This window comes from Saccoglossus kowalevskii, chromosome 7 (assembly GCF_978046115.1).
Source record: "Saccoglossus kowalevskii chromosome 7, keSacKowa6.1, whole genome shotgun sequence".
Lineage (NCBI taxonomy): Eukaryota > Metazoa > Hemichordata > Enteropneusta > Harrimaniidae > Saccoglossus > Saccoglossus kowalevskii.
The window spans coordinates 35,643,415-35,666,399 of NC_140647.1; the positions used below are offsets into that span (position 1 = coordinate 35,643,415).

A 22,985-nucleotide genomic window follows, 5' to 3' on the forward strand; every position below is an offset into this window, starting at 1 on the left:
TACATTGACAGTAGTTGTAATCAGTATTACTATAATAACTCATAGCTTAGCATGTTTACATTGACAGTAGTTGTAATCAGTATTACTATAATAACTCATAGCTTAGCATGTTTGCATTGACAGGAGTTGTAATCAGTATTACTATAATAACTCATAGCTTAGCATGTTTACATTGACAGTAGTTGTAATCAGTATTACTATAATAACTCATAGCTTAGCATGTTTGCATTGACAGTAGTTGTAATCAGTATTACTATAATAACTCATAGCTTAGCATGTTTACATTGACAGTAGTTGTAATCAGTATTATTATAATAACTCATAGCTTAGCATGTTTGCATTAACAGTAGTTGTAATCAGTATTACTATAATAATTCATAGCTTAGCATGTTTACATTGACAGTAATTGTAATCAGTATTACTATAATAACTCATAGCTTAGCATGTTTACATTGACAGTAGTTGTAATCAGTATTACTATAATAACTCATAGCTTAGCATGTTTGCATTGACAGTAGTTGTAATCAGTATTATTATAATAACTCATAGCTTAGCATGTTTGCATTGACAGTAGTTGTAATCAGTATTACTATAATAACTCATAGCTTAGCATGTTTGCATTGACAGTAGTTGTAATCAGTATTACTATAATAACTCATAGCTTAGCATGTTTACATTGACAGTAGTTGTAATCAGTATTACTATAACTCATAGCTTAGCATGTTTGCATTGACAGTAGTTGTAATCAGTATTATTATAATAACTCATAGCTTAGCATGTTTACATTGACAGTAGTTGTAATCAGTATTACTATAATAACTCATAGCTTAGCATGTTTGCATTGACAGTAGTTGTAATCAGTATTACTATAATAACTCATAGCTTAGCATGTTTACATTGACAGTAGTTGTAATCAGTATTACTATAATAACTCATAGCTTAGCATGTTTACATTGACAGTAGTTGTAATCAGTATTACTATAATAACTCATAGCTTAGCATGTTTACATTGACAGTAGTTGTAATCAGTATTACTATAATAACTCATAGCTTAGCATGTTTACATTGACAGTAGTTGTAATCAGTATTACTATAATAACTCATAGCTTAGCATGTTTACATTGACAGTAGTTGTAATCAGTATTACTATAACTCATAGCTTAGCATGTTTGCATTGACAGTAGTTGTAATCAGTATTATTATAATAACTCATAGCTTAGCATGTTTACATTGACAGTAGTTGTAATCAGTATTACTATAATAACTCATAGCTTAGCATGTTTGCATTGACAGTAGTTGTAATCAGTATTACTATAATAACTCATAGCTTAGCATGTTTACATTGACAGTAGTTGTAATCAGTATTACTATAATAACTCATAGCTTAGCATGTTTGCATTGACAGTAGTTGTAATCAGTATTACTATAATAACTCATAGCTTAGCATGTTTACATTGACAGTAGTTGTAATCAGTATTACTATAATAACTCATAGCTTAGCATGTTTACATTGACAGTAGTTGTAATCAGTATTACTATAATAACTCATAGCTTAGCATGTTTACATTGACAGTAGTTGCAATCAGTATTACTATAATAACTCATAGCTTAGCATGTTTGCATTGACAGTAGTTGTAATCAGTATTACTATAATAACTCATAGCTTAGCATGTTTACATTGACAGTAGTTGTAAGTAATCAGTATTACTATAATAACTCATAGCTTAGCATGTTTACATTGACAGTAGTTGTAATCAGTATTACCAGAGGTACATTGCTTGTAATAAAAGGTTTGTAATAAAAAAATAAAACATGTTTTACCACTATCATAGTGAAAAAATGTAATACATCGAAAATGTACAGAAAATATTGTTCTCGTAATCAGTCATATCGTGAGCAGCTATTTTGATCCACCTGGACCACACAGTAACCTAGTTACCTTGGACATGCCCATTCGCATTGTTCTTAGCAGGGAACGCTGATGCGAGAGCGAGATTGATCGGGATATTGGTATCATGTCACCGTAGTTGCAAACCCCAAGTAATGTACCTCTGGTATTACTATAATAACTCAAAGTTTTGCTGAGCTTGTCAAAAATACAGCCATTTCATCCAGGGTTTCTAACATTGTCTTATAGAACTTGAAGGCATCAGTTTCTTGATTATCTTTCCATGCACTAATTGAAATCCCAATTCTACATAATAGAAATAATAATAATTCGAATGACATGAATTGAATTGAAATGATAAATACATGAATATTTGTAACTACTATTTCAACCGATATATATAGCAGTGATTTCCATCAAAGTGCATAACGCTTGTAGAAATCACCCCCCCCCCCCAAAATAGATTAAATTATGATACTATACATTGTAATATATTTTATATGCATTTTATAACAAAACCAGAACAATTTTGAGGTTCAAAAAGATCATCTACTTTTAAATTGTAATTGAATTTAAGTTTGCATAGCTTAGGGCTATAGAAAGGAGTAAGGTAGGGTAATCTTTACTTTACCATACCCTTTTCCTAAATACATTAATTTATGCAAACCATTATAAATCAAGTTACAATTTGTATTATTTATGTTATCTGAGATTTGTATGTACAATTATTTCTACTTCTGTGAATTTAATTCAACTACAAAGCAACCCTATACAGAGTTGCATTTTATTTTTTAGTTTAATTAAATTGCTTTTTTATATAAAACTGTAATTTAATTCAAAATCACAAATCATAACTTATGGTTTAGTGGTGTCCCCTTTGTCTGTACAATCACACCAATAGCTCATCTATAACTTTACTGGATTGGATTATTTACCTGTCATCTAAAAGGTTATAGGCAACACCATATCCATTATTCAACATTGGAGCAAATATACCCTGTGTTGTACTGTATCCTGCCAAACTTGTTGACAACACAAAATTTCCATTACCACCACTGTAATATACAATTATCATACATGACAAATTTTAGATTCACTCTACTACTTGATTTTCTAGTAGAGATATTTCAAGATATTTCACTAATGAAATGCTCTGAAACTGCACCCAACTTCTTGTTCTGCACTTTAGATCAATATATTATACAAACCTTTTGGTCCATGATTTATCTAGGAAAATTTCAGGCATGGGTCCTCCACTATGAGAAGCAAGAATCTGTAATCCCAGTAAATGTCTATCGCAGCCTTGACCTTTTATAGATTCCGCCATCAACGTGGAATGTTTGCCTGCTGCGTGTTTTAACAAGGTGTACTTTTTTGTGGTCTAGTGAAATGGTAATATTGAAAACATTATTAATATACTGAGAAAAACATATATGATTCGATGATGATTGAATATAAACATATATGATTGAATATAAATGGATTTTGGAGTAGAGGTAACAAAAATATACAACAAATAAGTAGCCAAATAGAAAAGAATTATATTGAATTATGGAAAAATCAAATAACCTCAAAAAAATCATCATCAGGTGAAAATAATAAATTAAGAACTTATTGTAAATTCAAAAATGAATTCAAAATGGAACAGTATTTAACACAAATTAAAGACCCCCACTATAGAAAAAGTATCTGTAAATTCAGGATAAGTGATCATGGTCTAATGATATAGAAGGGTAGGCATGTTAGACCAAAAATAAAGTTTGAAGAAAGGGTATGCAAAAAGTGTGATACGGATGCAGTGGAGGATGAATTCCATTTCCTGATTGATTGTCCAAGTCATAAAAATGCAAAATGTCAGCTGTTTGGAAAAATTGCTCATATACATCCATATTTTAATTTGAAGAAACCAGATGACAAGTTCATATACATTATGAGCAATGTAGATAAGGAACTTGCAAACTATATTAGAGAATGTGGTGCATTTTAAATATATATATCAATATTTCATAATTTTAAATATGTATTTATTTAAACTACATATTAATTTCTTCCTTTTTTTTAATTTTAATTATTAGTTTAGCACTTGACTGTATGTTCTCTTCAAACAGAATGATTATTATATGATTGGATGATGATTGAATATAAACATATATGAGTGGATGATGATTGAATATAAACATATATGATTGGATGATGATTGAATATAAACATATATGAGTGGATGATGATTGAATATAAACATATATGATTGGATGATGATTGAATATAAACATATATGAGTGGATGATGATTGAATATAAACATATATGAGTGGATGATGATTGAATATAAACATATATGATTGGATGATGATTGAATATAAACATATATGAGTGGATGATGATTGAATATAAACATATATGAGTGGATGATGATTGAAGATAAACATATATGAGTGGATGATGATTGAATATAAACATATATGAGTGGATGATGATTGAATATAAACATATATGAGTGGATGATGATTGAATAAAAACATATATGAGTGGATGATGATTGAATATAAACATATATGAGTGGATGATGATTGAATATAAACATATATGAGTGGATGATGATTGAATATAAACATATATGAGTGGATGATGATTGAATATAAACATATATGATTGGATGATGATTGAAGATAAACATATATGAGTGGATGATGATTGAATATAAACATATATGAGTGGATGATGATTGAATATAAACATATATGAGTGGATGATGATTGAATACAAACATATATGAGTGGATGATGATTGAATATAAACATATATGATTGGATGATGATTGAAGATAAACATATATGAGTGGATGATGATTGAATATAAACATATATGAGTGGATGATGATTGAATATAAACATATATGAGTGGATGATGATTGAATATAAACATATATGAGTGGATGATGATTGAATATAAACATATATGAGCGGATGATGATTGAATATAAACATATATGAGTGGATAATGATTGAATATAAACATATATGAGTGGATGATGATTGAATATAAACATATATGAGTGGATGATGATTGAATATAAACATATATGAGTGGATGATGATTGAATATAAACATATATGAGTGGATGATGATTAAATATAAACATATATGAGTGGATGATGATTGAATATAAACATATATGAGTGGATGATGATTGAATATAAACATATATGAGTGGATGATGATTAAATATAAACATATATGAGTGGATGATGATTGAATATAAACATATGAGTGGATGATGATTGAATATAAACATATATGAGTGGATGATGATTGAAGATAAACATATATGAGTGGATGATGATTGAATATAAACATATATGAGTGGATGATGATTGAATATAAACATATATGAGTGGATGATGATTGAATATAAACATTATATGAGTGGATGATGATTGAATATAAACATATATGAGTGGATGATGATTGAATATAAACATATATGAGTGGATGATGATTAAATATAAACATATATGAGTGGATGATGATTGAATATAAACATATATGAGTGGATGATGATTAAATATAAACATATATGAGTGGATGATGATTGAATATAAACATATATGAGTGGATGATGATTGAAGATAAACATATATGAGTGGATGATGATTGAATATAAACATATATGAGTGGATGATGATTGAATATAAACATATATGAGTGGATGATGATTGAATATAAACATATATGAGTGGATGATGATTGAAGATAAACATATATGAGTGGATGATGATTGAATATAAACATATATGAGTGGATGATGATTGAATATAAACATATATGAGTGGATGATGATTGAATATAAACATATATGAGTGGATGATGATTGAATATAAACATATATGAGTGGATGATGATTGAATATAAACATATATGAGTGGATGATGATTGAAGATAAACATATATGAGTGGATGATGATTGAATATAAACATATATGAGTGGATGATGATTGAATATAAACATATATGAGTGGATGATGATTGAATATAAACATTATATGAGTGGATGATGATTAATATAACATATATGAGTGGATGATGATTAAATATAAACATATATGAGTGGATGATGATTAAATATAAACATATATGAGTGGATGATGATTGAATATAAACATATGAGTGGATGATGATTGAATATAAACATATATGAGTGGATGATGATTGAAGATAAACATATATGAGTGGATGATGATTGAATATAAACATATATGAGTGGATGATGATTGAATATAAACATATATGAGTGGATGATGATTGAATATAAACATTATATGAGTGGATGATGATTGAATATAAACATATATGAGTGGATGATGATTGAATATAAACATATATGAGTGGATGATGATTAAATATAAACATATATGAGTGGATGATGATTGAATATAAACATATATGAGTGGATGATGATTAAATATAAACATATATGAGTGGATGATGATTGAATATAAACATATATGAGTGGATGATGATTGAAGATAAACATATATGAGTGGATGATGATTGAATATAAACATATATGAGTGGATGATGATTGAATATAAACATATATGAGTGGATGATGATTGAATATAAACATATATGAGTGGATGATGATTGAAGATAAACATATATGAGTGGATGATGATTGAAGATAAACATATATGAGTGGATGATGATTGAATATAAACATATATGAGTGGATGATGATTGAATATAAACATATATGAGTGGATGATGATTGAATATAAACATATATGAGTGGATGATGATTGAATATAAACATATATGAGTGGATGATGATTGAATATAAACATATATGAGTGGATGATGATTGAATATAAACATATATGAGTGGATGATGATTGAATATAAACATATATGAGTGGATGATGATTGAATATAAACATATATGAGTGGATGATGATTGAATATAAACATATATGAGTGGATGATGATTGAATATAAACATATATGAGTGGATGATGATTGAATATAAACATATATGAGTGGATGATGATTGAATATAAACATATATGAGTGGATGATGATTGAATATAAACATATATGAGTGGATGATGATTGAATATAAACATATATGAGTGGATGATGATTGAATATAAACATATATGAGTGGATGATGATTGAATATAAACATATATGAGTGGATGATGATTGAATATAAACATATATGAGTGGATGATGATTGAATATAAACATATATGAGTGGATGATGATTGAATATAAACATATATGAGTGGATGATGATTGAAGATAAACATATATGAGTGGATGATGATTGAATATAAACATATATGAGTGGATGATGATTGAATATAAACATATATGAGTGGATGATGATTGAATATAAACATATATGAGTGGATGATGATTGAATATAAACATATATGAGTGGATGATGATTGAATATAAACATATATGAGTGGATGATGATTGAATATAAACATATATGAGTGGATGATGATTGAATATAAACATATATGAGTGGATGATGATTGAATATAAACATATATGAGTGGATGATGATTGAATATAAACATATATGAGTGGATGATGATTGAAGATAAACATATATGAGTGGATGATGATTGAATATAAACATATATGAGTGGATGATGATTGAATATAAACATATATGAGTGGATGATGATTGAATATAAACATATATGAGTGGATGATGATTGAATATAAACATATATGAGTGGATGATGATTGAATATAAACATATATGAGTGGATGATGATTGAATATAAACATATATGAGTGGATGATGATTGAATATAAACATATATGAGTGGATGATGATTGAATATAAACATATATGAGTGGATGATGATTGAATATAAACATATATGAGTGGATGATGATTGAATATAAACATATATGAGTGGATGATGATTGAATATAAACATATATGAGTGGATGATGATTGAAGATAAACATATATGAGTGGATGATGATTGAATATAAACATATATGAGTGGATGATGATTGAATATAAACATATATGAGTGGATGATGATTGAATATAAACATATATGAGTGGATGATGATTGAATATAAACATATATGAGTGGATGATGATTGAATATAAACATATATGAGTGGATGATGATTGAATATAAACATATATGAGTGGATGATGATTGAATATAAACATATATGAGTGGATGATGATTGAATATAAACATATATGAGTGGATGATGATTGAATATAAACATATATGAGTGGATGATGATTGAATATAAACATATATGAGTGGATGATGATTGAATATAAACATATATGAGTGGATGATGATTGAATATAAACATATATGAGTGGATGATGATTGAATATAAACATATATGAGTGGATGATGATTGAATATAAACATATATGAGTGGATGATGATTAAATATAAACATATATGAGTGGATGATGATTGAATATAAACATATATGAGTGGATGATGATTGAATATAAACATATATGAGTGGATGATGATTGAATATAAACATATATGAGTGGATGATGATTGAATATAAACATATATGAGTGGATAATGATTGAATATAAACATATATGAGTGGATGATGATTAAATATAAACATATATGAGTGGATGATGATTGAATATAAACATATATGAGTGGATGATGATTGAATATAAACATATATGAGTGGATGATGATTGAATATAAACATATATGAGTGGATGATGATTGAATATAAACATATATGAGTGGATGATGATTAAATATAAACATATATGAGTGGATGATGATTGAAGATAAACATATATGAGTGGATGATGATTGAATATAAACATATATGAGTGGATGATGATTGAATATAAACATATATGAGTGGATAATGATTGAATATAAACATATATGAGTGGATGATGATTGAATATAAACATATATGAGTGGATGATGATTGAATATAAACATATATGAGTGGATAATGATTGAATATAAACATATATGAGTGGATGATGATTGAATATAAACATATATGAGTGGATGATGATTGAATATAAACATATATGAGTGGATGATGATTGAATATAAACATATATGAGTGGATGATGATTGAATATAAACATATATGAGTGGATGATGATTGAATATAAACATATATGAGTGGATGATGATTGAATATAAACATATATGAGTGGATGATGATTGAATATAAACATATTTAAATCTTTCACATGTACTATAGGCGTTAGTATTGGGGACTGTTTTGATCAATTTAATCAAAGAAATTGCTGAAATGAATGTTTGTCAATTGCTGGGTACTAAGTTGACTCACAGTGGTTGTATTATCCATCATAGATTTACACCAGTCCACTGATTCCATTGTGCATGATCTAACGGTCTCTGTTCTACCATGATAAAACAGGCGAGTTGTTGATGATTCATATGTTGGCACTGACCTGAGAAATTAATTGATCAAACTCATGATTATCATTGATACATTTAGTCAATGATAATGCTAATGATAATAATAATAAGAAGAAAAGGGTTATATTCTCAATGGACAATAATATTGCTTACACCAATGTGTTTCCGGGGATATAAACTTACTTTCCATGCATTTTAAAATAGTTTAATTGCAAACTAAGTTGAACGAAAACATCCGGATGTATCTTGAAACTTTTCATCAAATTCTTTCCATACTTAGTGTAGTACTTCATAATAATTTCAATATTATTTGCCTGAAAAATGAAAGTGTATGTGATTATGGTGGATATTCATGTAAGTAAATGCAATATTTTTAAGAAATATGATGAACAAGACATGAATGTCACAGTCCCCGTTATTTAATTATAAAATACTCATGTTAAAATAATACATGGAACATCTGCAAACAACTGAATTAATATGTATTCTACTTTCTCCCCAGGTCCAAAATCTCAGAGTACACAAGTGCAACCAAACTATGTCTCATACATGCTCAAGAAACTGCATTCATAAATCTGAGTAAACCTTGATGTACCTTTAATAACAACTTGCCTTCTTTGTTAATTCAGTTTTTTTTTTGTATATGATGAAAATCTTGAAAAAGACCCACTTAGGATTTTAGATCTGAAAAAAAAATTACGTGCATACTCGGCAGAGACTTGTTCATCAACCTGCCAAGTTTCACTGATATCTGCTGCAGAATTTCTGAGAAAATGTTGGAGACGGAAAATGGAAAATGGACATTTGACAAAACCTGTTTTATAAAGTCCCCTTTTCAGACTGAGCCTGAACAGGGACTAACAAAAACAAAATGTTTATTTCACTGTATATATTTGTTGATGTATAAATGGTGGAACAATTGACATTCAAAATCAGAAGACACACACACAGTCTTACAAATTTGTTTATTTGATATGGTATTGAGAACACCTATTTCTTACAGCTGATGGCTGTGACATTGAAAACACCTAATTACCTTACAGATGTTCTATGGATGTGGCATTGAAAACACCTAATTACCTTACGAATGTTCTATGAATGTGACATTAAGAACACCAAATTACCTTACGAATGTTCTATGGATGTGACATTAAGAACACCTAATTACCTTACGAATGTTCTATGGATGTGACATTGAAAACACCTAATTACCCTACTAATGTTCTATGGATGTGACATTTAGAACACCTAATTACCTTACGAATGTTCTATGGATGTGATATTGAAAACACCTAATTATCTTACAAATGTTCTATGGATGTGACATTAAGAACACCTAATTACCTTACGAATGTTCTATGGATGTGATATTAAAACACCTAATTACCCTACTAATGTTCTATGGATGTGACATTGAACACACCTAATTACCTTACAAATGTTCTATGGATGTGACATTGAAAACACCTAATTACCCTACTAATGTTCTATGGATGTGACATTGAACACACCTAATTACCTTACGAATGTTCTATGGATGTGACATTGAAAACACCTAATTACCCTACTAATGTTCTATGGATGTGACATTGAAAACACCTAATTACCCTACTAATGTTCTATGGATGTGACATTGAACACACCTAATTACCTTACAAATGTTCTATGGATGTGACATTAAGAACACCTAATTACCTTACGAATGTTCTATGGATGTGATATTGAAAACACCTAATTACCCTACTAATGTTCTATGGATGTGACATTGAACACACCTAATTACCTTACGAATGTTCTATGGATGTGACATTGAAAACACCTAATTACCCTACTAATGTTCTATGGATGTGACATTGAAAACACATAATTACCCTACTAATGTTCTATGGATGTGACATTGAACACACCTAATTACCTTACAAATGTTCTATGGATGTGACATTAAGAACACCTAATTACCTTACGAATGTTCTATGGATGTGATATTGAAAACACCTAATTACCCTACTAATGTTCTATGGATGTGACATTGAACACACCTAATTACCCTACTAATGTTCTATGGATGTGACATTGAAAACACCTAATTACCCTACTAATGTTCTATGGATGTGACATTGAACACACCTAATTACCTTACAAATGTTCTATGGATGTGACATTAAGAACACCTAATTACCTTACGAATGTTCTATGGATGTGACATTGAAAACACCTAATTACCCTACTAATGTTCTATGGATGTGACATTGAAAACACCTAATTACCTTACGAATGTTCTATGGATGTGACATTGAAAACACCTAATTACCCTACTAATGTTCTATGGATGTGACATTGAAAACACCTAATTACCTTACGAATGTTCTATGGATGTGACATTGAAAACACCTAATTACCCTACTAATGTTCTATGGATGTGACATTAAGAACACCTAATTACCTTACGAATGTTCTATGGATGTGATATTGAAAACACCTAATTACCTTACAAATGTTCTATGGATGTGACATTAAGAACACCTAATTACCTTACGAATGTTCTATGGATGTGATATTGAAAACACCTAATTACCCTACTAATGTTCTATGGATGTGACATTGAACACACCTAATTACCTTACGAATGTTCTATGGATGTGACATTGAAAACACCTAATTACCCTACTAATGTTCTATGGATGTGACATTGAACACACCTAATTACCTTACAAATGTTCTATGGATGTGACATTAAGAACACCTAATTACCCTACTAATGTTCTATGGATGTGACATTGAAAACACCTAATTACCCTACTAATGTTCTATGGATGTGACATTGAAAACACCTAATTACCTTACGAATGTTCTATGGATGTGACATTGAAAACACCTAATTACCCTACTAATGTTCTATGGATGTGACATTGAACACACCTAATTACCTTACAAATGTTCTATGGATGTGACATTAAGAACACCTAATTACCTTACGAATGTTCTATGGATGTGATATTGAAAACACCTAATTACCCTACTAATGTTCTATGGATGTGACATTGAACACACCTAATTACCCTACTAATGTTCTATGGATGTGACATTGAACACACCTAATTACCTTACAAATGTTCTATGGATGTGACATTAAGAACACCTAATTACCCTACTAATGTTCTATGGATGTGACATTGAAAACACCTAATTACCCTACTAATGTTCTATGGATGTGACATTGAACACACCTAATTACCTTACAAATGTTCTATGGATGTGACATTGAAAACACCTAATTACCCTACTAATGTTCTATGGATGTGACATTGAACACACCTAATTACCTTACGAATGTTCTATGGATGTGACATTAAGAACACCTAATTACCTTACGAATGTTCTATGGATGTGATATTGAAAACACCTAATTACCCTACTAATGTTCTATGGATGTGACATTGAAAACACCTAATTACCCTACTAATGTTCTATGGATGTGACATTGAAAACACCTAATTACCCTACAAATGTTATATGGATGTGACATTGAAAACACCTAATTACCCTACTAATGTTCTATGGATGTGATATTGAAAACACCTAATTACCTTACGAATGTTCTATGGATGTGACATTGAAAACACCTAATTACCCTACTAATGTTCTATGGATGTGACATTGAAAACACCTAATTACCCTACTAATGTTCTATGGATGTGACATTGAACACACCTAATTACCCTACTAATGTTCTATGGATGTGACATTGAAAACACCTAATTACCCTACTAATGTTCTATGGATGTGACATTGAACACACCTAATTACCCTACTAATGTTCTATGGATGTGACATTGAAAACACCTAATTACCTTACAAATGTTCTATGGATGTGACATTGAAAACACCTAATTACCCTACTAATGTTCTATGGATGTGATATTGAAAACACCTAATTACCCTACTAATGTTCTATGGATGTGACATTGAAAACACCTAATTACCTTACAAATGTTCTATGGATGTGACATTGAAAACACCTAATTACCCTACTAATGTTCTATGGATGTGACATTGAACACACCTAATTACCTTACAAATGTTCTATGGATGTGACATTGAAAACACCTAATTACCTTACAAATGTTCTATGGATGTGACATTGAAAACACCTAATTACCCTACTAATGTTCTATGGATGTGACATTGAAAACACCTAATTACCCTACTAATGTTCTATGGATGTGACATTGAACACACCTAATTACCCTACAAATGTTCTATGGATGTGACATTGAAAACACCTAATTACCCTACTAATGTTCTATGGATGTGATATTGAAAACACCTAATTACCTTACGAATGTTCTATGGATGTGACATTGAAAACACCTAATTACCCTACTAATGTTCTATGGATGTGACATTGAACACACCTAATTACCTTACAAATGTTCTATGGATGTGACATTAAGAACACCTAATTACCTTACGAATGTTCTATGGATGTGATATTGAAAACACCTAATTACCCTACTAATGTTCTATGGATGTGACATTGAACACACCTAATTACCCTACTAATGTTCTATGGATGTGACATTGAAAACACCTAATTACCCTACTAATGTTCTATGGATGTGACATTGAACACACCTAATTACCTTACAAATGTTCTATGGATGTGACATTAAGAACACCTAATTACCTTACGAATGTTCTATGGATGTGACATTGAAAACACCTAATTACCCTACTAATGTTCTATGGATGTGACATTGAAAACACCTAATTACCTTACGAATGTTCTATGGATGTGACATTGAAAACACCTAATTACCCTACTAATGTTCTATGGATGTGACATTGAAAACACCTAATTACCTTACGAATGTTCTATGGATGTGACATTGAAAACACCTAATTACCCTACTAATGTTCTATGGATGTGACATTAAGAACACCTAATTACCTTACGAATGTTCTATGGATGTGATATTGAAAACACCTAATTACCTTACAAATGTTCTATGGATGTGACATTAAGAACACCTAATTACCTTACGAATGTTCTATGGATGTGATATTGAAAACACCTAATTACCCTACTAATGTTCTATGGATGTGACATTGAAAACACCTAATTACCCTACTAATGTTCTATGGATGTGACATTGAACACACCTAATTACCTTACGAATGTTCTATGGATGTGACATTGAAAACACCTAATTACCCTACTAATGTTCTATGGATGTGACATTGAACACACCTAATTACCTTACAAATGTTCTATGGATGTGACATTAAGAACACCTAATTACCCTACTAATGTTCTATGGATGTGACATTGAAAACACCTAATTACCTTACGAATGTTCTATGGATGTGACATTGAAAACACCTAATTACCCTACTAATGTTCTATGGATGTGACATTGAACACACCTAATTACCTTACAAATGTTCTATGGATGTGACATTAAGAACACCTAATTACCTTACGAATGTTCTATGGATGTGATATTGAAAACACCTAATTACCCTACTAATGTTCTATGGATGTGACATTGAACACACCTAATTACCCTACTAATGTTCTATGGATGTGACATTGAAAACACCTAATTACCCTACTAATGTTCTATGGATGTGACATTGAAAACACCTAATTACCCTACTAATGTTCTATGGATGTGACATTGAACACACCTAATTACCTTACGAATGTTCTATGGATGTGACATTGAAAACACCTAATTACCCTACTAATGTTCTATGGATGTGACATTGAACACACCTAATTACCTTACAAATGTTCTATGGATGTGACATTAAGAACACCTAATTACCCTACTAATGTTCTATGGATGTGACATTGAAAACACCTAATTACCTTACGAATGTTCTATGGATGTGACATTGAAAACACCTAATTACCCTACTAATGTTCTATGGATGTGACATTGAACACACCTAATTACCTTACAAATGTTCTATGGATGTGACATTAAGAACACCTAATTACCTTACGAATGTTCTATGGATGTGATATTGAAAACACCTAATTACCCTACTAATGTTCTATGGATGTGACATTGAACACACCTAATTACCCTACTAATGTTCTATGGATGTGACATTGAACACACCTAATTACCTTACAAATGTTCTATGGATGTGACATTAAGAACACCTAATTACCCTACTAATGTTCTATGGATGTGACATTGAAAACACCTAATTACCCTACTAATGTTCTATGGATGTGACATTGAACACACCTAATTACCTTACAAATGTTCTATGGATGTGACATTGAAAACACCTAATTACCCTACTAATGTTCTATGGATGTGACATTGAACACACCTAATTACCTTACGAATGTTCTATGGATGTGACATTAAGAACACCTAATTACCTTACGAATGTTCTATGGATGTGACATTGAACACACCTAATTACCCTACTAATGTTCTATGGATGTGACATTGAAAACACCTAATTACCCTACTAATGTTCTATGGATGTGACATTGAAAACACCTAATTACCCTACAAATGTTCTATGGATGTGACATTGAAAACACCTAATTACCCTACTAATGTTCTATGGATGTGACATTGAAAACACCTAATTACCCTACTAATGTTCTATGGATGTGATATTGAAAACACCTAATTACCCTACTAATGTTCTATGGATGTGACATTGAAAACACCTAATTACCTTACAAATGTTCTATGGATGTGACATTGAAAACACCTAATTACCCTACTAATGTTCTATGGATGTGACATTGAACACACCTAATTACCTTACAAATGTTCTATGGATGTGACATTGAAAACACCTAATTACCTTACAAATGTTCTATGGATGTGACATTGAAAACACCTAATTACCCTACTAATGTTCTATGGATGTGACATTGAAAACACCTAATTACCCTACTAATGTTCTATGGATGTGACATTGAACACACCTAATTACCCTACAAATGTTCTATGGATGTGACATTGAAAACACCTAATTACCCTACTAATGTTCTATGGATGTGATATTGAAAACACCTAATTACCTTACGAATGTTCTATGGATGTGACATTAAGAACACCTAATTACCTTACGAATGTTCTATGGATGTGACATTGAAAACACCTAATTACCCTACTAATGTTCTATGGATGTGACATTGAACACACCTAATTACCTTACAAATGTTCTATGGATGTGACATTGAACACACCTAATTACCTTACAAATGTTCTATGGATGTGACATTGAAAACACCTAATTACCTTACAAATGTTCTATGGATGTGACATTGAAAACACCTAATTACCCTACTAATGTTCTATGGATGTGACATAGAAAACACCTAATTACCTTACAAATGTTCTATGGATGTGACATTGAAAACAACTAATTACCTTACGAATGTTCTATGGATGTGACATTAAGAACACCTAATTACCTTACGAATGTTCTATGGATGTGATATTGAAAACACCTAATTACCCTACTAATGTTCTATGGATGTGACATTGAAAACACCTAATTACCCTACTAATGTTCTATGGATGTGACATTGAAAACACCTAATTACCCTACAAATGTTCTATGGATGTGACATTGAAAACACCTAATTACCCTACTAATGTTCTATGGATGTGATATTGAAAACACCTAATTACCTTACGAATGTTCTATGGATGTGACATTGAAAACACCTAATTACCCTACTAATGTTCTATGGATGTGACATTGAAAACACCTAATTACCCTACTAATGTTCTATGGATGTGACATTGAACACACCTAATTACCTTACAAATGTTCTATGGATGTGACATTAAGAACACCTAATTACCTTACGAATGTTCTATGGATGTTACATTGAAAACACCTAATTACCTTACGAATGTTCTATGGATGTTACATTGAAAACACCTAATTACCTTACGAATGTTCTATGGATGTGATATTGAAAACACCTAATTACCCTACTAATGTTCTATGGATGTGACATTGAAAACACCTAATTACCTTACAAATGTTCTATGGATGTGACATTGAAAACACCTAATTACCCTACTAATGTTCTATGGATGTGACATTGAACACACCTAATTACCTTACAAATGTTCTATGGATGTGACATTGAAAACACCTAATTACCTTACAAATGTTCTATGGATGTGACATTGAAAACACCTAATTACCCTACTAATGTTCTATGGATGTGACATTGAAAACACCTAATTACCCTACTAATGTTCTATGGATGTGACATTGAACACACCTAATTACCCTACAAATGTTCTATGGATGTGACATTGAAAACACCTAATTACCCTACTAATGTTCTATGGATGTGATATTGAAAACACCTAATTACCTTACGAATGTTCTATGGATGTGACATTAAGAACACCTAATTACCTTACGAATGTTCTATGGATGTGACATTGAAAACACCTAATTACCCTACTAATGTTCTATGGATGTGACATTGAAAACACCTAATTACCTTACGAATGTTCTATGGATGTGACATTGAAAACACCTAATTACCCTACTAATGTTCTATGGATGTGACATTGAAAACACCTAATTACCTTACAAATGTTCTATGGATGTGACATTAAGAACACCTAATTACCTTACGAATGTTCTATGGATGTTACATTGAAAACACCTAATTACCTTACGAATGTTCTATGGATGTTACATTGAAAACACCTAATTACCTTACGAATGTTCTATGGATGTGACATTAAGAACACCTAATTACCCTACTAATGTTCTATGGATGTGACATTGAAAACACCTAATTACCTTACAAATGTTCTATGGATGTGGCATTGAAAACACCTAATTACCTTACAAATGTTCTATGGATGTGACATTGAAAACACCTAATTACCCTACTAATGTTCTATGGATGTGACATTGAAAACACCTAATTACCTTACGAATGTTCTATGGATTTGATATTGAAAACACCTAATTGCCTTACGAATGTTCTATGGATGTGACATTGAACACACCTAATTACCTTACGAATGTTCTATGGATGTGATATTGAAAACACCTAATTACCCTACTAATGTTCTATGGATGTGACATTGAAAACACCTAATTACCTTACAAATGTTCTATGGATGTGACATTGAACACACCTAATTACCTTACAAATGTTCTATGGATGTGACATTAAGAACACCTAATTACCTTACGAATGTTCTATGGATGTGATATTGAAAACACCTAATTACCCTACTAATGTTCTATGGATGTGACATTGAACACACCTAATTACCCTACTAATGTTCTATGGATGTGACATTGAACACACCTAATTACCTTACAAATGTTCTATGGATGTGACATTAAGAACACCTAATTACCCTACTAATGTTCTATGGATGTGACATTGAAAACACCTAATTACCCTACTAATGTTCTATGGATGTGACATTGAACACACCTAATTACCTTACAAATGTTCTATGGATGTGACATTGAAAACACCTAATTACCCTACTAATGTTCTATGGATGTGACATTGAACACACCTAATTACCTTACGAATGTTCTATGGATGTGACATTAAGAACACCTAATTACCTTACGAATGTTCTATGGATGTGACATTGAACACACCTAATTACCCTACTAATGTTCTATGGATGTGACATTGAAAACACCTAATTACCCTACTAATGTTCTATGGATGTGACATTGAAAACACCTAATTACCCTACAAATGTTCTATGGATGTGACATTGAAAACACCTAATTACCCTACTAATGTTCTATGGATGTGACATTGAAAACACCTAATTACCCTACTAATGTTCTATGGATGTGATATTGAAAACACCTAATTACCCTACTAATGTTCTATGGATGTGACATTGAAAACACCTAATTACCTTACAAATGTTCTATGGATGTGACATTGAAAACACCTAATTACCCTACTAATGTTCTATGGATGTGACATTGAACACACCTAATTACCTTACAAATGTTCTATGGATGTGACATTGAAAACACCTAATTACCTTACAAATGTTCTATGGATGTGACATTGAAAACACCTAATTACCCTACTAATGTTCTATGGATGTGACATTGAAAACACCTAATTACCCTACTAATGTTCTATGGATGTGACATTGAACACACCTAATTACCCTACAAATGTTCTATGGATGTGACATTGAAAACACCTAATTACCCTACTAATGTTCTATGGATGTGATATTGAAAACACCTAATTACCTTACGAATGTTCTATGGATGTGACATTAAGAACACCTAATTACCTTACGAATGTTCTATGGATGTGACATTGAAAACACCTAATTACCCTACTAATGTTCTATGGATGTGACATTGAACACACCTAATTACCTTACAAATGTTCTATGGATGTGACATTGAACACACCTAATTACCTTACAAATGTTCTATGGATGTGACATTGAAAACACCTAATTACCTTACAAATGTTCTATGGATGTGACATTGAAAACACCTAATTACCCTACTAATGTTCTATGGATGTGACATAGAAAACACCTAATTACCTTACAAATGTTCTATGGATGTGACATTGAAAACAACTAATTACCTTACGAATGTTCTATGGATGTGACATTAAGAACACCTAATTACCTTACGAATGTTCTATGGATGTGATATTGAAAACACCTAATTACCCTACTAATGTTCTATGGATGTGACATTGAAAACACCTAATTACCCTACTAATGTTCTATGGATGTGACATTGAAAACACCTAATTACCCTACAAATGTTCTATGGATGTGACATTGAAAACACCTAATTACCCTACTAATGTTCTATGGATGTGATATTGAAAACACCTAATTACCTTACGAATGTTCTATGGATGTGACATTGAAAACACCTAATTACCCTACTAATGTTCTATGGATGTGACATTGAAAACACCTAATTACCCTACTAATGTTCTATGGATGTGACATTGAACACACCTAATTACCTTACAAATGTTCTATGGATGTGACATTAAGAACACCTAATTACCTTACGAATGTTCTATGGATGTTACATTGAAAACACCTAATTACCTTACGAATGTTCTATGGATGTTACATTGAAAACACCTAATTACCTTACGAATGTTCTATGGATGTGATATTGAAAACACCTAATTACCCTACTAATGTTCTATGGATGTGACATTGAAAACACCTAATTACCTTACAAATGTTCTATGGATGTGACATTGAAAACACCTAATTACCCTACTAATGTTCTATGGATGTGACATTGAACACACCTAATTACCTTACAAATGTTCTATGGATGTGACATTGAAAACACCTAATTACCTTACAAATGTTCTATGGATGTGACATTGAAAACACCTAATTACCCTACTAATGTTCTATGGATGTGACATTGAAAACACCTAATTACCCTACTAATGTTCTATGGATGTGACATTGAAAACACCTAATTACCCTACTAATGTTCTATGGATGTGACATTGAAAACACCTAATTACCTTACGAATGTTCTATGGATGTGACATTGAAAACACCTAATTACCCTACTAATGTTCTATGGATGTGACATTGAAAACACCTAATTACCTTACAAATGTTCTATGGATGTGACATTAAGAACACCTAATTACCTTACGAATGTTCTATGGATGTTACATTGAAAACACCTAGAAAACACCTAATTACCTTACGAATGTTCTATGGATGTTACATTGAAAACACCTAATTACCTTACGAATGTTCTATGGATGTGACATTAAGAACACCTAATTACCCTACTAATGTTCTATGGATGTGACATTGAAAACACCTAATTACCTTACAAATGTTCTATGGATGTGGCATTGAAAACACCTAATTACCTTACAAATGTTCTATGGATGTGACATTGAAAACACCTAATTACCCTACTAATGTTCTATGGATGTGACATTGAAAACACCTAATTACCTTACGAATGTTCTATGGATTTGATATTGAAAACACCTAATTGCCTTACGAATGTTCTATGGATGTGACATTGAACACACCTAATTACCTTACGAATGTTCTATGGATGTGATATTGAAAACACCTAATTACCCTACTAATGTTCTATGGATGTGACATTGAAAACACCTAATTACCTTACAAATGTTCTATGGATGTGACATTGAAAACACCTAATTACCTTACAAATGTTCTATGGATGTGACATTGAAAACACCTAATTACCCTACTAATGTTCTATGGATGTGACATTAAGAACACCTAATTACCTTACGAATGTTCTATGGATGTGACATTGAAAACACCTAATTACCCTACTAATGTTCTATGGATGTGACATTGAACACACCTAATTACCTTACAAATGTTCTATGGATGTGACATTGAACACACCTAATTACCTTACAAATGTTCTATGGATGTGACATTGAAAACACCTAATTACCTTACAAATGTTCTATGGATGTGACATTGAAAACACCTAATTACCCTACTAATGTTCTATGGATGTGACATTGAAAACACCTAATTACCTTACAAATGTTCTATGGATGTGACATTGAAAACACCTAATTACCTTACGAATGTTCTATGGATGTGACATTAAGAACACCTAATTACCTTACGAATGTTCTATGGATGTGATATTGAAAACACCTAATTACCCTACTAATGTTCTATGGATGTGACATTGAAAACACCTAATTACCCTACTAATGTTCTATGGATGTGACATTGAAAACACCTAATTACCCTACAAATGTTCTATGGATGTGACATTAAAAACACCTAATTACCCTACTAATGTTCTATGGATGTGATATTGAAAACACCTAATTACCTTACGAATGTTCTATGGATGTGACATTGAAAACACCTAATTACCCTACTAATGTTCTATGGATGTGACATTGAAAACACCTAATTACCCTACTAATGTTCTATGGATGTGACATTGAACACACCTAATTACCCTACTAATGTTCTATGGATGTGACATTGAAAACACCTAATTACCCTACTAATGTTCTATGGATGTGACATTGAACACACCTAATTACCCTACTAATGTTCTATGGATGTGACATTGAAAACACCTAATTACCTTACAAATGTTCTATGGATGTGACATTGAAAACACCTAATTACCCTACTAATGTTCTATGGATGTGATATTGAAAACACCTAATTACCCTACTAATGTTCTATGGATGTGACATTGAAAACACCTAATTACCTTACAAATGTTCTATGGATGTGACATTGAAAACACCTAATTACCCTACTAATGTTCTATGGATGTGACATTGAAAACACCTAATTACCTTACAAATGTTCTATGGATGTGACATTGAAAACACCTAATTACCTTACAAATACTACATCTCAGTTGATGTGTTATTAACAATACTTATAAATATCTTTCATTTTCTTTTTTACAACACTTACCTTTTTCCAATACTGCTCAGCAGATTGCTGAATACATTTCATGATTTTATTATCTACTGTGACCGTCATCTTCACTGGGGGAGCTAAAACCCTTGGTTTTGCAGGAGCCTAGCAAATTTGTTGAAATTTTAGAATTGAAAAAAAATGTAATTTTTATACAAAAGCATAA

At 31.1% G+C, this 22,985-nt stretch overlaps 1 protein-coding gene across 1 annotated transcript in view; it reads right to left on the minus strand.

Annotated features, from left to right (window-relative positions):
- LOC102801069 (peroxisomal carnitine O-octanoyltransferase-like) overlaps positions 1 to 22,985 on the minus strand; it is a 63,446-nt gene that overhangs the window by 6,278 nt on the left and 34,183 nt on the right. Inside the window, exons 13-18 of the mRNA XM_085501924.1 lie at positions 22,817 to 22,924; positions 9,510 to 9,640; positions 9,235 to 9,358; positions 3,097 to 3,269; positions 2,824 to 2,943; positions 2,104 to 2,194 (exon numbers count right to left, since the gene is read on the minus strand). Of these exons, the coding sequence (XP_085358050.1) occupies positions 2,104 to 2,194; positions 2,824 to 2,943; positions 3,097 to 3,269; positions 9,235 to 9,358; positions 9,510 to 9,640; positions 22,817 to 22,924 (747 nt within the window). The remainder of the gene's footprint in view (positions 1 to 2,103; positions 2,195 to 2,823; positions 2,944 to 3,096; positions 3,270 to 9,234; positions 9,359 to 9,509; positions 9,641 to 22,816; positions 22,925 to 22,985) is intronic.